At 46.5% G+C, this 17,628-nt stretch overlaps 1 protein-coding gene across 6 annotated transcripts in view; it reads left to right on the forward strand.

The window, feature by feature from the left end:
• Window positions 1–16,111, forward strand: part of LOC8040950 (transmembrane protein 198) — a 132,152-nt gene extending 116,041 nt beyond the window's left edge. For 3 of the 6 annotated variants that reach the window (XM_042294368.1, XM_029993626.4, XM_029993627.4), the window contains exons 2-7: window positions 1,955–2,092; window positions 7,085–7,247; window positions 8,763–9,092; window positions 11,792–12,025; window positions 12,644–12,777; window positions 14,508–14,810. In XM_042294368.1, coding sequence (XP_042150302.1) covers window positions 7,103–7,247; window positions 8,763–9,092; window positions 11,792–12,025; window positions 12,644–12,777; window positions 14,508–14,645 — 981 coding nt within the window. In that variant the 5' untranslated portion in view covers window positions 1,955–2,092; window positions 7,085–7,102 and the 3' untranslated portion in view covers window positions 14,646–14,810. Of the gene's footprint in view, window positions 1–1,954; window positions 2,093–7,084; window positions 7,248–8,762; window positions 9,093–11,791; window positions 12,026–12,643; window positions 12,778–13,794; window positions 14,811–15,827 lie in introns of those variants that run through there. The other 3 variants (XM_042294370.1, XM_042294372.1, XM_042294369.1) reach the window with 3 other exon arrangements.
• The last annotated feature ends 1,517 nt before the right edge of the window (window positions 16,112–17,628 follow it).

The raw sequence follows: 17,628 nt of genomic DNA on the forward strand, positions 1-17,628 counted from the left end.
GCGTCGCCCTGCGTTTTCCGAGTTCGGCTTTCTAGCACGCTTCCACGCATTGCGGCGAAGTGGCTCGTTAGGCGTCAGCCGGCGGCGCCCGCCGCCGCCTGCTCTTTCCCGAGACGTGTCCCATTGCGTTCATTCGTACGCGCCATTTCCCGGTCTCTGAAACCGAGGCCGACGCTTACGCTCAATTCTTGTTTCAATAACGGATATAAAAACAGATAACAATAATTTTCGTTTTTTTTATTTTCTTATAATGTTTGTGTTTTATTTCCGCGCACGCGTCGGAACATATCAAGAAAACGCACTACGCCAAATACGTGCTCTGAGATGTATTGATTATACATACACTTCCTGAAATTTCAGATTTACACAATTGCGTATGTTTTTTTGTTTTGTTTTGTTTTTATTCTCTGCCAAAAATGGGTCAGGAAGAAAATCGTTTCTAGCTGCCAAGGACGTTAGGAACACGAAGCGTGGGCGATTTGCAATCTGAAAGATTATTTTTAAAAAGCAAGGAAAAACAATTAAATATAATTATCTTTTCTTTTTATTTGTTTAGTCTTACTCAAAAATCCTTCGTGTCAATGTCACGCGTGTATGCGCGCTCACTTCTGGCATTTGTGCGAGCTACTTGATCTGCAAAACTAACAAATGGCGCCGCCTAAAAAAAAACAAAAAAAAAACTGCCATGTCTAAACATTTAATTGATCGGTGGCGCTCAGACTTACTTAGTTATCTTGCCATGCATTTGTAGCAATGTTTAGTTATAACTACAGTTCGCACTCCGCTGGAGAAGTAGTTAAAGGTGCGGTGAAACGATTTTCGGACTTCGGTCAAAGATTTCTGAAAGTTGCCCCCTGACACTTCTGAAGTAAAGAACCGAAAACCGATTTCGCCTGCGTGTCCTAGTTGTTGCGTAAAAAAAAGGTAACTATTAACCTTTCGGGCACCCCTCAACTCACTCCCAGTCTTCAGGGTCACACCTGGTAGCGCTCCCAGTGACGTCATTCGGAGTGCCGTGTAGCTTCCCGTGTGCTATCTCGGAGGACGCTTCCCATCCCTTTCTCTGCGTACATTAGCGGGCGCTACGCTGCAGCTTAGAGCCGAGCGAGGTCACGTAATCTTTCCGCCGTAGTTCCTTCGGCTGCCACTTGGCGCTGCAGGTGGGGGAAAAAGCTCGACTTTTGCTTTGCGATTATGCAGCGGAATCGCGACATTTTTATTGAATGAGGTGTTTTCTCTATCCTCTGGGACACGATAAACAACGTAAAAATTACGAGATGCAAATTCTTTTAATCATAAAATCGTTGCACCGCCCCTTTAAAATGTCGACTATTAGTCGAACTCATTCTGTGGTTCTGATTCGGCTCGGGATCTCACGGGTTTCCCAAACTGTGAACGGAACAGTGGAAAAGATATTGTTTAATTTAATCTATTAAGTCAATTTAACAATAGTGTTGTTTACAGAAAACTTACCAAAACCCGTCAAAGATACTAAAAAAAAAAACTGTACAGCCCTGTTTTTTTTTTTTTTTTTAGTTAGTTTTGCTCGATTTAATGCGAAACGTTTTAAGCATGGGCGCGTCATTTTGAAGATAGTGATGTTTCGAGTAATTTGTTCAGTTTCTGGTGCGTGCTGTCTCAATCCACCACTTCTACAAATAATTGGCGCCACCTGGCGGAAAATTAGATTCGAGGGTTTTCAGGATGAAACAACGTGGGCCATTAGGAAGGAGAAAGGAGAAGCGTCCTTAAGCGAACTTGGGCGCAGAAGATATTCCACATTAGGCACAAAAGGGACACGGAAGAGCTCAGTCTAGGTCATTGCAGATCAAGGGAGCCAGCAGGATGCGACTTCCCGCTCTCGTTTGTGCACAGGCTCACGGATTTTCATACCGAAACCGTCGTACGAACTGTTGTCTGATGTTTTCTTCCTCTGTTTTGTTGTCTGCTGCAGGTGTCTGGGGGTCCGCAGGCAGGCATGCTACTTGCCTGCTGCAGGCCTGTCCTAGCCAGGTTCTAGCCGTGACATCTTGGCAGCCCCTGCCGCCTCTTGCTCAACTGCGTGCCAAAGCCGGCTCTAGTACGGTCACAGGTGAGAAGACTGAACTGCTTTATCCTTGAAATCGGGCAGCGGCTTGTGCCATCTAGCCACATTTGGACGTACTGGATGTCCTTGAGCGTTTTGATGTCTATTTATGAGTCCACGTGTCAACCGTACGGCCATCTTGCCTGCGGCAAAATGGCGTTTTTGCTAGCGTTGCAGAGGATAGCTGGCAGCGTGCTGAAGAAACGTTTTCTACTCGTTCGTCTTCATATGCCAAACTTTTTTTTTTTTTTTTTTGTAAAAGCGGTGAGAATTGTCGGTGAGAACACGTTGAAATTTTTACGAAAGCGCAGTGCCGTAGGAAATAAGCACAACTTGTCGAAAGCAAGTTTCGCCGGTCTCGCGGCGTGATCAAAGCTTCGTTGGCACGCCGAATTGCTGCGTCTCTTTGCCTTCGCGCGCTTGGATACCCATGTGTTTTGCAAGCGCAATGTGCGTGAAGCCGTATGTGCCTCTGGAGCAGCGTTTTACTTTACTTTGACGACACTGATCGTAACTTGCGGCACTCGCGGTCCAGAAACGAGCTGGATCCAGTGTTCAGAGGCGACGGCAGAGGGGGAGAAAAGACGACGGCGAGTTTTTTTTTTTTGTTTTTTTTTTTAATGCTAAAGCATTAACTGGTCCCATGGAGCGAGCCGACGTCATCAGTTTTGAAGCCACGGTAAACGGCACTTAAACTCCTTGCTTCCAATGGAGCCAAGTGAAGCCGCGATCTGATGACTCCCAGCCTTGAAGTCGCGCGCAAAGCCTAGCCAAACGGCACCTAGTTTCCCCGCTCCCAATGGAACGCAGTGAAGCCGAAATCTGACGGATAGGGCTCCCATTGGCTGGCGCGCGTCATAGCTTCAAGGAACGAGGCTCCCATTGGCCGCTGCGCGTTAGTTTCAACGATCGCCACCCCATGGCGTTGCGTGTCCGCGCCGCCAGCGCGCCGGTAAAACGAAGCGTCTGACCGCCGAGCGAGGCAGCGGCTTCACTCCAGAGGTCAGCGCGGCGAGAAGAGCGCGCGCTCGGCCGTCCACGCCAGTACGCCGCAGACGAAATAAGGGAGCGGAAGAACGACGTGCCTGCTTTCGCATTCACAACTCATAAAAAGTGCTTAGGTGTACCTCGAGCCTTTTTGGTTTGTTTGCTAGGCGCTTATGAATCAATTCAGTAGAACAAACATCTTTATTTATGTGCACTTTTGTCGCCCCTGGCTCTATTGTTCAGAAGTGGCGATCTGATTTGAACCCTTAAGGAATTGTGATTGGTCAACAGACTGCACACGACCATGTGGGCCGCGTTTCAAAGATTTTCAGTCTCACCGTCTTGTACTTTTGCCTTTGAAAACCTTCCTTGCTCCGCAGCGTTGCTCTATTTGTGCTGCCATGTGATCCATTAGAGTATATTTTGAACATACCTTCAAAATTTCGTCGCGGCATTGATTCTTGATCGGCATCCAACCGTGCGGAGGCACAGAGACGCAGCACTTCGGCGTGCCGAGGAAGCTTTGATCACGCCACGAGTCTGGCGAAACTTGCTTTCGACAAGTTGTGCCTTTTTCCTGCGGCACTGGGCTTTCGTAAAAATTTCCACGTGTTCTCAATGGCAGGTCTCACCATTTACACAGGGTTTAAAAAAAAAACTTCTTCGGCGAATGACGACGAACGAGTAGAAAACGTGTCTACAGCACACTACCGCCAGCCCCTGCAACGCTAGCAAAAACGCGATTCCGCCGCATGCGAGATGACCGTCCTGTGGCGCACTCGCAGTGGTTTCCCCCCTTTCCTTTCATCCCAAAATAAAGAAACATTTATGAATCAACGTACGAATTAGTGTAAATATCTTGCTAAAGGGATGTGAAATACCTGCTGCAAATTGGGGAGAGATAATATAACACAAACCTCATGGTCATTCTATTCAAAAAGCCATTTCATTCGTAGCAATGCCATTCGGACAGTATAGTAGAAAGAGAAAAGCTTTTTCTTTTTTTCCCCCCTCGAATTTTGAAATTGTGTTTTGTACAAGGGCACGTTTTCTACAGTTACCTCTGATTGTGAAATAATTTATATATATATATATTTGGTCATACTAAACATTTTTGGTGGTACAAATGGGCAAAGTTTACAGTTGTGATTTTTTGTTGTAATTTTTAAGGTTTGTAGATAGTGTTAATTCGCACACTTCGGCGCTCCTTTTAAATTTTCATTTACAGGGTGAAACAAGAAGACGGTAGGCTCTTTAAATCGACCGCAAAATTCGGTTCCTTAACCTATTGCGCTACGACTTTGTGCAGCGTTGCCCACAGATGGTGCATTTTTTTTTTGTAAAATTTGCAAAGAGTGAACTTACCTGAGGGAAAAGTAAAGAAAGAAAAAGGCTTAGCTCCTATGGAAACGCAGCGACGTCACCGGTCTTCGAACAACACGGCGCCGTTTCGCACGGGACACAAGAGATGGCGCAACGAACGCCGCCAACGAACGAGCATACGGCGCCGAGAGCCAGCGTCTTTAGCAGACAATCTTTTCGACTCAAAAGCGGCGCGCGTTCCGCGGGCGGCGACAGTCGCAGAAACAAAAACAGGCGCAGTAACAACAGCGAACTGCAGTTCCTTGAGGAGGAGAAGCGTTGTAATAGAGGTTGGGGGGGAAAGGAGAGAGCCAATAGTGTGTACTGCAGTTCCTTGTCTGCTGAAGGGCCGGCTCTCGGCGTCGTCTGCTCGTTCGTTGGCGGCAGTTGGCGTCGCGACCGCTTGCGCCATCTCTTATCTCCCGTGCGAAACGGCGCCGTGTTGTTTGAAGATCGGTGGCGTCGCTGCGTTTCCATAGGAGCTAAGCCTTTTTCTTTCTTTACTTTCTTCTCAGGTAAGTTCGCTCTTTGCAAATTTTACAAAAAAAAAATGCACCATCTGTGGGCAACGCTGCACAAAGTCGTAGCGTGATAGGTTAAGAAACCGAGTTTTGCGGTCGATTTAAAGAGCCTGCCGTCTCCTTGTTTCACCCTGTAGTTTTGAGAGTTGTACCTCTTGCAAAACAGGCTTCATGAAAGAATATTCACGAGCTGCTTCTCATTACGGCAAGGACTCCTACTCGAGTAGAGTATGACAACAAATAATATGATTAAATGGTTTCACACTGTCAAAACTGAAAACATATACTATACATTTTTTTAAACTATTGTTACACTTGATGGGATCTTTCCTCGCTTGGCCAAATAAATATATGCTGCCTGCAGAATCGGTAAATAAGTGTACTATAAATAGTGCTTCTAGCGGTCTAGTTTGTCGCTTTCTGCCCGAACCATTTGTCAGGAATAAATGTAGTGTCAGTAGGGATAGCCTAAGCAACCTAGGCAATCTTTCTCTGCCACGACCGGGGCAGGAGCACCTGCTGCAAAATTATGGGACGCTGCCAGAAAGAAGAAGCCTCGTGTCATTCGTCATGCCTCACGCAGAGCAAGCCGGGGGGTGTGCTTCCCCGCAGTGACAGTGCTTTGCAGGAGAAGCCCGCAGAGCGGAGCTTATCAATGCTTTAAAAAAAAACAAAAAAAAAAACGTGACTTTCTTTTCCGATCGTGTTCCTCCCTTGATTGATTGCGACAGATCAGGTACAGCGCGTGACACAGCTAGCCCGGACACGGGATCAGAATTTTGTCCGTGCTTTGCGCAGAAACGCTAGGTTACAGCTTGTGTACATTCCACCACACTTAATAGTTCTGACGGTAATTTCTTAGTCTGTTAAGAAATATGTGAGAAACCGTCATATTAAGATCGGCTGTGTTGTGATCTGTACAACATGTTCGGAGTTTGTCGATCCTGCCACAATGGCAAACACAGGTAAGTGTGCTTGCGAAGGTACACTTAAAGTTTTGTCCGTGATAACTCGCATTTTTCATATGGGGTGTTTCATTCTAAACGTAACGAATTTGCTAAAAAAAAAAAAAAAAGAGAAAAAAAAAGTCGTGAAAGCTGCATTAATGTGGTTTGTGCAGAGGAGCTATACGGCCAGGGGGGCATCATAATAGAGGGCTAATTGTCATACTAAGTCGAACAATAACTAAAATTTGTTCGTTTGCTCTTTTTTAATTAGTGAAAATAGACTCGAATCTTGCTGAGCGTCATCGAAAACCACTGAATCGGTAATATTTAGAAGGAGTTTGAGCGCGTGGGAAGCACAGTAGTGCGCTAAAGTTTGTAAGAGTGCAACAGGTGCAAGGCTGGGGCTATGATAAGAGACGAAAAAACCTCGTGAGTGCGTTATCGCAGTGGTGGCCTTGTTCCTGCTGCACGGGCAGTAATATTAGCGCTCCACTGTGCTTCCCACATGCTCCAAGTCTTTCTAATATTGACCGATTTAGTGATTTTTGGTGACGCTCAGTAAGTATTTGATTAGACTATATATGTTCATTTTCAACAATTGAAACATTAATTAATATACTTTAGTTAATTATCCGACTGATTGTTATAATTAGCCCGCTATACAATGCCCCCCCCCCCCCCCCCCCCCCCCCCCCCCCCCCCCCCCGGGGCCGTATAACTCACCTACACAAACCGCATTAGTGTAGCTTTCACGACTTTTTTAAAAACAAATATGATGTTTAAGGTTAAAAAGAAACATTGAATGGGGGCTGGAATACAGCACTATTAGAATCACTAATGAAAGGTTGGTTTCATCACACGAAGAAAAATTTGTGAGCAATTAGGTTGCCTTTTAATAAGAAATGTAAGATCTATTAGGTCCGTAATGAGACACTTTGCTCGTGGACAAAATTCTGTACCAACGCAATCAAACCATAGGTACAGAAATACGTGCCTCCTGTGTTTGGAAATGTCACAAAAAGTTGTCCCTTAGTATAAAACCATCTGTACCCGAACTTCATTAACTTGTGGATTTACCCCGAATGTTAGTCTATCCACTTTTAGTCTGCCACTCAGAAGTGGAGGATCCCATCTCGTGGCCGCATGTGACTCGTGCCTCCTTGCCCGCCTTCTCTTTGAAGGGCCAGCACACTGCCAGCATGCAGGACCAGTTCTTCGACCAAGGACGGGACGTCAACTCATCCCAAGTGCTGAACTGTGAGGAGTTCAGCTACGACTACGACATTCCACTGGCCATCCTCTGCGGCATGTACATGGTGTTTGGCGTCGTCTACACCCTCTACGGTGGGTGCCCTTTTACGTCCTTAGCCGTTATTGGCAACGTTTCGCGGCGGTTCCGGGGGTGTGTTTGTGCGTAGCTCGTGACCCGATAAATTTAGCAGGGAATCACGGTTCCACGTGACGTCGCAATTTCCACTCTGAAATTAGCGGGACGATTTCTCCGCTACATTTAGTGCCACTTGGAGTCAGAGCTGCGTGACATGACCACATCATGCGAGGTTCTGCTGTCACAGACATAATTGCAACAGCACCATCTTCTACATTTAGCAGGATGTAAGTTTGCCATATAAACGCGTCAGTGTAGCTTTGTTCAACAGTGTGCAGTGCCCCGGCTATCGCCACAGTTCACTCGCAGAATACAGCAAAACAGCGCAAATTTTTTTTTGTTACACTTTGTAAGTTAGATTGCAGTAAAAGTCTACACGATGTTGTGCTTTTGGTGCCGCTTGATTGACCCCATTGCCCTGTGGCGTCGACGGGTCCATGTCACATGAGCGAAGGACATTTTAGCGAACAGCGACATTTAAGCGAATGGACGTTTTAGCGAATAACGGGGGCGCGCGTTAACCCATCCGCCGCGCTGCGCTTTAGCCGCTTCGCGGCGACAGTCTGCGGCGGCTCATTACAAAAATGTGAACTCATTTGGCCCACCCGAAAACGCCGCTTCGCGGCGTCCGACTATTCGCTAAAGTGTCATTCGATGAAACGTGGGCGTTCGCTAAAACGTCATTCGATCAAGTGAGTGCCTCCCTGGCGTCGACTGTGCTCTTATTTATGTTAAACAAGGTGCTACAGCGCCATGTTGAAAACTGTAAGGTTAGAATAATTGGGATATTACGATGCTGTATAGACCGCGCAAATGTGTCTCGGAATGTTTCATGATTCCGTAATTTATTCCAGAGCTACTGACCTGCTGATACATGTCAGGTTCTCTCTCAGTTCTGGGTTTCCGACATTCTTCCAAGCGACCTTTTCCTTGAACAGAGGCTAAGGACAATCATGGTCGTTTTTCTACCATCATGCTATGGATCGGCTGTCTCGTTTCAAAAACCGACGCTGTGAGGTTCGACGAGCCTGGCAGATCAACACTCGAGCTCTCGTTTGTCGACGCTCCCTGTTGCATTCTTCATGTTCCAAGTTCTTTGCACACATCTGAGCAATGTTGCATCTTTTACACCTTAACGAACATTGTCCGCTCGAGAGAGTCATCGATAGAACGAAGCTGTTGGTTTGATGTCACAGCCCCTACCAAGAGAAGTGGAGTGTCACATAATCTCATGGTGTCACTTGACATGATATCGCGGTGTCCTGCAATGTCACGGTGTAATGTGACGTGTCATTACAATTACCAACTTAACTGGGGAAATGTCTCCACTAAATTCCGACGTTAAGCACTCGTTAGAAGCCCTATTGAGTGCTATATCACCCTCGTTGCCATGGGGATCATATATACTAACTCTAGAGCAGCTCGTTGCACTGAATGGAATGTCTAAGCCCTCGCGTCCCTTTCTTTTCCAGGCTACCGGTGTTTCAAGGCGGTGATGTTTTTGACGGGGTTCCTGTTCGGCTCGTTCGTGGTGTTCAAGATCTGCACGGTGGAGAGCCTGCTGCCCACGGCAGGCAACGCGGGGGTCTCCCTGGGGGCCGGCATGCTGTTCGGCCTCATCACCATGCTGGTGCAGCACGCGGGCCTCTTCCTGACGGGCTTCCACACGGGCCTGTTTGCGGGCTTCGGGGCCATAGCGCTGCTCCGGGTCTGGTACACCCCGGCCACCGTTTGGATCACCGTCGGCGTGCTGCTTGCCTGCAGCATTGTCGGCGCCGTGCTCAACCTCTTCTGGCAGAAAGGTGGGGGCGCCCCTTCGCGACAGATTTTTCAAATACTGCCCGCCCGTTTCGACCTGGACGAGCATCGTACCGGTGTGTGATAGTGTGTCTCTACTGTGTGGTGCACTTTTAAAGATCCCAGGCCAGCAGGGGGACTGTAGTGGCTCGATTTCTCATCTACAGCAGAGACACCAGACGCCCATTGAGGCTGACTAACTTCTTGCTTTCTAAACATACGCACAACACAGTGGTTTTTGAAATACAGGGCAATCCACTTATGACGATAATTGGAAACCCGAAATTTCAATCGTTATATCGGTTGTCGTTGTATCCTGACTAAAAACTGATTGTTTCTAGTCTAGAAACTCTAGAAACTGGTTGCTATAAGCAATGCATCGTTATATGTGGCGTCGTCATGAGTGGATTGCATGCACTGTACAATTTTTACAGAGTTCATTTTCGCAACTTTTGCGATTTGAAAGATAGTGTGAAAAACGCATTGCGCGAATGCATTACCCCGAGGTTATATACCACGCCACTCCCAATAGTGAAGTACTGTGCTCATAAGCTATTTATGAAACCTGCCCTTCACAAAATTTGTAAGATAACAAGCCCGCGAGATACCAGGTCACTTGTAGCGTACAGCATTATAACTGTCATTCTGCATCTCACAAGCAATTTCATTATTTTGCGCTATAATTCAGTTTTTGTATCTGCATTTGCTCTGGGAGTTCGTTTCTTGGAACGCAGCTCTCAGGCACCCGTTTCTGCCTTGAGCGGCGTTACCGACGCCGTGGGCGTAATCACGCATTGCATTATAGGACGTTTCCCATAATGACGTCACACGTGACGTCGCTAAGCTGACGTCACCCTTGTAATGTCACACGGCGCCTAAATTTGCCGGAAACTTTTTCCGCTGAATTTCCCCGCTAAATTTGGCGGGGGAACTTCCCGGGAATTAGTCCCACAATTTCATGGTAAATTCCCTTCTATACCCTTCCCTCCTCAAGAGCTGCGCTCTCACTCGACATTACAGACAATCGTAAACAACTTCCATTTTTTTCTTTGTATACTACACTTGATTTGGTAGCTCGGTATAGATGAGTTGGAAGTGTTTCAATTTTGCACCCCCAGAATTGTGCCATGAACCTTGTTGAGTTGCTTAGTAATGATAGCCGGCCACAATAACTGCGTGTGTCAAAACCTCGACACACTGTAGAAAAAGCTCTTTCCTCATCTGGGCAATGCTCATAGCTGTCTGGCAGGGCTGGGCAGAGATACTCCAAAAAGTATTCGGGAATAGAAATACTAAGATACATCTGTTTTAAGGCTGAAATACAGATACTGAGATATATTTGTATTTTATGCAACGAGATATCCCCGAGATACTTCAACAGAAACGGCGATAAAGTATTCCGGAATACAGATACAGATACTTATAGAAATACATTTGTTCCCAAATGGTGCTACATGGAGAGGGTGTAGATTGTGGCGAATGCGAATGGTAATTTCTGCTTGTTCTCCTCTTTTTGTGCCAATTTATGCACAACCCCTTGCCTCAAACTCTTTATTTATCAATAATGCCGCTAAAAAACATGTCACTCTTGTTGAACCACATAGTTACAGAACAGTAAAGACTGCGTGTCATGCTTGACAAAAGCCGTCTGTCCGAAATGAGCCCTGTTTTGCTGTGAGGGCGCATCTCAAATTGTCGTCTTATATGCTTCTGAGTAACCCATAGTGTGGGGAGATTGGACAACAGGGTCATACTTTCTCTCCACTCAACTCCTTTACAGCGTTCACTCTGCTAAATTGGAAACAGTGGAGGGCTTTGCGAGTGTAGCTGATTTTGTTACTCGTGCAAGTAACCTTCTTTAAACCACAATTTTTTTTATGTCGGTGACCGAGTTAGAATATGTTATCGGGCAGGTTCATGTTATAAATTCCGAAGCACTTTGCACTGAACACATGTTTTTATCCTTCATATTTGTCTTAAAAAGGGCAACAAATGTAACGAGATACCTAAGTCTAGCAAAGTAGCGCGATACAAGCGACACATTGTGAATGTATTTCACTACTGAGATACAAATACATTTTTCAAATATATCACGATACAGAGATACAGATACTTGAAAGTATCTCTAAGATACTATTGCGATATATTTGTATCGCAATAATGCCCAGCCCTGCTGTCTGGTAGATAGAAAATGCACAAAAATCACCGCAAAATGCTTTTCAGGGGATTAAATATAAGAATTATATCTTTATGTAATGGATTTAATGAGAAATTTACTTACTGTTGTGTACATTTTTTTAAATAGCATGTTTGTAACAACCACCACTGCCTTTCTTGTCCCTCGTTTCTGGCTGACAGCAATTGGTCTGGGTTAATGTGTCGCATGACATTACAAAAGTTAACTACAGTATTATTGAGCAGCTTTTGCCATTTTTCCTCTATTTCCATTAGATAAATGAGATGCAGTTAGAATAGTCAATGAATACTGACCGTGTACATATTATATTTATTACTAATGACAATACTACTACAGTTTTTTAAAATGAAAGCTACAAATATATTGAAAGCCGCAAGTCCCTTTCATATCCTTAGTTTTTGAGTTTTCCACGCCATTCTGTGCGACCTTATATACTTGAACGGGGAGGCAACACTGGCCAGAGCAGGATCACGGTCGTCGTATAAATCCTGGACGACATTTCCGCAGCCCTGACGATCCTGGGGACAAGCGTGTACGGCGGCGCCATGATGGTGATTGGGTCCGACTACTTCGTGAGTCGATCCCGGCTCACCGACTGGTCCCTGGGAGTGATCCTGCTGAAGCCTCCACTGGCACTCTGCTGGTTCTCCTGGCTCATCCTGGCCCTGTGGCCACTGCTTATCCTCTTGGGCGTGCTCACCCAGTGGCGGCTCACCGGAAGGGGGGTCTACCACTCCGAGTGTGAGTGCCAGCACGAGCACGGTCGATCACTCTGCGATGATGGTTGTGGCGATCGTAGTGGTGGTTGTGATGAAGATAACGAAAGTGAAACCAAGGTTACCACTTATTTTGTGCCTGAGCTTTGCAACAGCACTGCAGTCCTGTGCCGAGCTTTGGCTGCGCGTACGACGGAGCGGTAGCAAAGGCAGAACGCTTACATTCGAAGCAAAGCGTCTACTACTGGAATTTGGGTTCTTAACCTGTCACATTATTATGGATCAACTCAATTACGGAGCTGCCCATAGGTTCCGTTTCCAAATGCAGTATCCCCCCACTCCTCCAAAAGTTTGTCTCCAGTTGTTCGAGGCACCACGGTTTTGGAGACATCTGTTACAGTAGCTGCCATGTGCTCTATGGAATACGCAAGTTTTGAAGCACAGCTTCACCATAGCTTCTCTGAAGGATATGGTTTTGGATCAGCCTCTAGATGGTGCTACAAACGACGGATGGTGGCCTGGGGTGGGGGAGAAAGGGAGTTTACAATTGAGTTGATTTAGTAAAGTTGTACTAGGGGTTGGTAGTTCTTGCCAAAGCCGTTAAACTGAAGCTTCTCCATTTTTCAACTTTCCAATGCCGCAGTGGGTCCCTCTCGACGATCTCGGCAGCTGAACCTGCAGCGAATACGCCAAGAAGAATCGCGGGCGGAGCAGCGTCAGCGCAAGTATCGCTACCTGTACCAGGTGCGAACGGCACACGGCGACGTCATTTCCCAGGTAAGAGTCCTCTTCCATCCTTTCTATCGTTGCCCCGTCTTTGAGGCTTGAATCTATAAGATGTGCATAATGAGGCAACCCAAAAAGGACAATGCCCAGCAGACAGTTCATAGTGGAACGATCGTGTTGATTTTCAGGCAGCTCGAAACATTCAATGCAATTGATGCACCAAGCTTTGCAAGGTCCATGTTGTTAGCTTTGCTAATAAATGCGTTTTTTACTTCTGATTCAATAGATAAGTTGGAGCAAAGGAGGACAAGCTGCTTAAAGAAAAGTTTAAAAACTGGAAAAGCTATTGAAGAAAGTGCACATTCAAATTGAGTGATAAAAACAAAAAAAAAATGAAAGTCGTTTACAACTCCCTGTAATGCCGAATTAGAGCGCAGCTCTTGAGGAGGAGGAGGGAAGGGTACTGAGGGGAGGGTATACCCCTCTTCCTCACCTCATCATCTTGCCTGCTACTTCTCCCTCCGAGCAGCGTCGGCGTAACCGTGAAGTCACGTGAACCCCCTTGGGGGGTCCTCAGGACCCCCTCAAAAGGTTCCTAAGGGGAGTCACGTACATCCCTCAGGATCCCCCCGAGGTCATGTGACCCCTCTCAGGGAGGTCACGAGGACGTTTTGGCACATTGCCAAAACGTCACCGCGGTTACGTTGAAGGCGACGGCACCGCCGCTCAAGCCGGAAATGAGCTATTTTTGCATCAAGTGTTTTATACAGTCACGTCTTGTTAATATGGACACCTCCATTCCCCCAAAACTGATCCACAATGTGATTCATTCATAATAACTAAGTAAAAATGCATGTATTTACCCAGTTTGTGTCCCAAAAACTTGTTAATATAGCGAGGCATCCATAATTAATGAGGTCCATATTAACGAGACACGACTGCCAGCCACGAACTGTCTGTGAAGAGAGTCTTTTTGTGGTGATGTGCTGTTTTGCTCAACTTCTCGGTTGTGGGGCTCCTCCGACCCTGGGTATACTCTCTCCCCGTCTCTGTTTGCACTGCACACAGTATCTGCCACTGCAGATGTCTTCCTCTTTACCCTATCTGAATGGCTCTACTTAATGGCTTGCACATAGTCTGCTCAACTTGCATGCCGAGTTTTAACAATGAAAGCATTTGAAGAACTGCAAACGGTCTTAGATCCGCCCGTAAGACGACAGCTGTTTCGGGAATGTAACTACTAGTGTAATGGTGCACGACATTCGGCATGTTTTTGGCACGTGCAAGAAGGTAAAAAAAAGTATGGCACAGGCGCCTTACCTATGATTTTCAAAGTTGCAAGTTCCGGCCGTTTTACGGTTGTCACGAGCATGCAACACATGAACGCAAAACGGAGCACTTTTTGGGATGTTGTACGTTACACCCTCATTATTTCGCTAAATACAGTCGAAACACTAGCCGAAAAGAAGAGTTCACCTCGAAAACTGGGAACTCGAGCACGACTGCAACTCACTTTATGCATGCAATTTCAAATTTCGTAACCCCACCTTCCCCTGCTCCTCGCATGCCCTGCCCCTTTTCTTCTTTTTTGCAAAGACAGACTCTCCTCCCCTCTTTAACGCACGACGAGACTGCCTAGGGTTTGAGAGACCAGGCCTCTTTTTTCCTCCCCCATTTCCCCGACCCTTGCGTGCCACGACGCGCTTCGCCGCCGACCACCAACGCTTGGGGGGTGTCCGACCTGTGGGCGCTGAAAACCTGGGCACCGAAATCTGGTGCAGAGCTACATCCAGAGCCTGCAGAAGAAGGTCTGCCCGCCACCTGACGACAGCCTCTCCATGCTCCACTCCGACCTGACGCACCTGACCGTGCTCAACCCCTCCGAGAGCACTGCCACCACCATGAGCCAAGTGACCTGAGCGCCCGTCACGTGATCCAAAGCTGCCGAGTCGCGTGACTTGCCGGGAGTGACGCCGCCATGACAAACCGAAGCTGCCGTCCACGGAGAGACCGAGAGCCGAAGAGACTCTTCCATTTCGTCGTCGGCGTCGTCTCAAGTTCCGAGAGATTGTCAAGAAAGAAAAGAAAACAAAAATGCTTGTCGGAGAAGCATACTTTTTCCGCGGAAGACGAAGCGGTGCTGTAGTCGCAAAGAGAAGGCCGACATTGCGCGTGCGTCGTAGGTTAGGAAGAACGAGAGCTGTTACCGCGGATGGTCTCCGAATGAATGTAGGGTAGGACTGTACATAAGGGGAGTGAGAGAACGAATAGGCAAAAGAAAGAGTCAGAAAGCCGAGACGGTTGTACAGGGTTTGGAATACGCGCTCCGAGACGGAAAGTATTTCTCCGGTGCGGCACAACTGTTGGGAGACGACTCGGATGTGCAATTTTTTTTCGTTCCATCGCTCTCTACGGTGTGGCAGCTTGCTCAAGAGCTTAACGAACAGCCTGCGTGTTGGACCTTCCTGAGGGCTACGTTCTACAAGTTAACTGTTTCGAGGACCGTAGAGTTGTTGTACATAGTGTTTAGAGACAAATGTGAACATGTTTCACTTGTGATATGATGGGGGAGATAGAGAAGAAACGCGGTTAGAGAACAAAGCCCTTTCTCAGCAGTCTTAGAAATACGGCACACCTTAGAGAAACTCTTTTTTTGCCAAAACTGTACACGACGCCAGTATATAGTCCCGTTTAACAGCGACTAATCTACAATGTGCATAGATTGGAGTGTTTAACTTTTCACTGGAAGCCTGTCTGTACTCGGACCAATGGGGTCGTCTTTAAGCACCTGCAACCGCGTATTCTTCAGATTTTTTTTTCTTTGTTGCTGTACCACACTGTACATATCACATTTTGCAGGACATTAAAAAAAAAAAAGAAGAAAAGATTCTGAAAGAGAAAAAAAAAAAACATTGTTTGGCTGACTTATTTCTTGCTCACTTTGTCGCAAAGCAACCGAAGTTCAAGTTATTATAACCTAAAGAACTTTGAGATTTGTGGGAAGTGAAAGCACAAAACAGATATGGATGTAAAGACGGCCATATTGTGCCTCCACGCAAAGCTTTGCAGCCCCATTTATTTTGTGCTTTTATTTCCAACAGAATCTTCATATCCCGACAGGCTCTCCGAGATCACGGAAACTTGGCAGTAGAAAGATGCTGACATAAAGATCAAGGTAAAAATCTGCGGAAGCTAAAGCAATCTTATATGTGTGCTGAAAATAACAAATTGAGTGCTCATCCGTGTTGCAAAGTTGCCACTCCTGAGTTGGAATGATTCTGGAATCATTCCACTTATCTGCGACAGTGGAATGGAATGTGAATGGAACGGTGGCAGCGCTGGGAGGAATGGAATGGGAATAAAATTAGATACCTTTCGCCTGGAAGGGAATGCAATGGCCTCAGTTCTTATGTGAGCTGTGTCGATGTTCAACTAGCGCCTACGGGTTGCTAACGCAACGCTGGCGCACGGTGAAAGGGGCTCATGAGATGGCATCGTTTCATGATGCCATTTCATGCCTGACACCTTCATGAAGGCGACGGACGGCTTGATTGTCTCACTGGCTCATGCTCCTTTGAGGATGAAAGTGGCATGCCTCCACTGAAGCAACCAAAAGTGAATACTATAGTACTAGATGGACAAGGTGTTGCTCCTGGTGCCGCAACAAGCGAAAAAGTGGCTGTTCATGTAGCTTTTAACCCAGCGAATTGTCTAGTCTTCGCATTGAAAAATATAAAAATTTGGCTTGGATATGGTAAGAAACCGCAGGAATTGTACATATGGGTACACGTTTAAGGCAGGTTCCATATTAGGGTTCTACAGTCCCTCGTGCTGGTACCATAGTGATTGCATTTTTTTAGGCAGTTTTGTGCACAAACGACAGTGCACAAAGATTTGGGGCCAAGTACACGTAGCATTGCTTCTGATAGCGGACTAGCGGTGCTGTTGTGCCGGTATTCGAAGCAGAGAGCAAGATAGCTTCTTCTTGAGCCACAGACAAGCTAGGGATTTTTAAAGGAGCTGTGCAACGATTTGAACGTAGAAAGAATTGCCGTCTTCTACTTTTAACATTGTTTATCTTCTCACAAAGGACAGAAAACACACCTCCCTCCTTCGAAATGTTGCGATTCCGCCGCGTAATCGCAAGGCAAAAATTAGAATATTCCCCAACCAGCAGCCACGAGTGACGGCCATGAGAACCATGCGTCATGACGTCAATGGCGGTCTTAGAAAGATAGCAAGTCGCGCGAATACCTGCTCGATAAAAGGTAACTTTTCTATAAATCTTGTTGTTCCAACAGAAATATAAATGCGTCAAAAACCTGTTATCAGCGACAAAACTTTTATTATACGGAGTTTTAGTGGCGCCACCTATCCTAGGTCCACAAAACCGCCAGCTCTATCTGCTACTGCGAACAGCCGCGAGAAGCCGGAGGGGGATGGTGGCAGAGCCAGACGGGCATGGCCGGACCCAAATGAGACTTCCCTCCTTTCACCATATTATTCGCGCTGCGCCAGCGCGAATAACATTGAATAATAATGATCAAGCAGTCGAGAGCGGACGAGTTCTCGCTGCTCACTGACGGCTCTAGAGAGAAAGCTTCACTGAAATCCGCGCGACCCCCATTGATGTCACAGTGCACGTGACTCGGAAGATGGTGAAGGAATTGAGAGGTGCTGAAAACCTCAATCGTTGTCCATTTTTAAGATAAAAACTAGGACATGCAAGCAAAAGCGGTTTTTTGTTCTTTTCTTCAGAGAAGTCGAGACACCAACTACTACCAAATTAGTTAAGTAAAGCACTGAAATTGTTGCACAGCTCCTTTAAGGCAGGTTCCACATTATGGTCCTACAGTCCCTCCTACTGTCACCATAGCGGTTGCGTTTTTTTTGGCAGTTTTT

Source organism: Ixodes scapularis, unplaced genomic scaffold (assembly GCF_016920785.2).
Source record: "Ixodes scapularis isolate PalLabHiFi unplaced genomic scaffold, ASM1692078v2 PGA_scaffold5__190_contigs__length_132052651, whole genome shotgun sequence".
NCBI lineage: Eukaryota > Metazoa > Arthropoda > Arachnida > Ixodida > Ixodidae > Ixodes > Ixodes scapularis.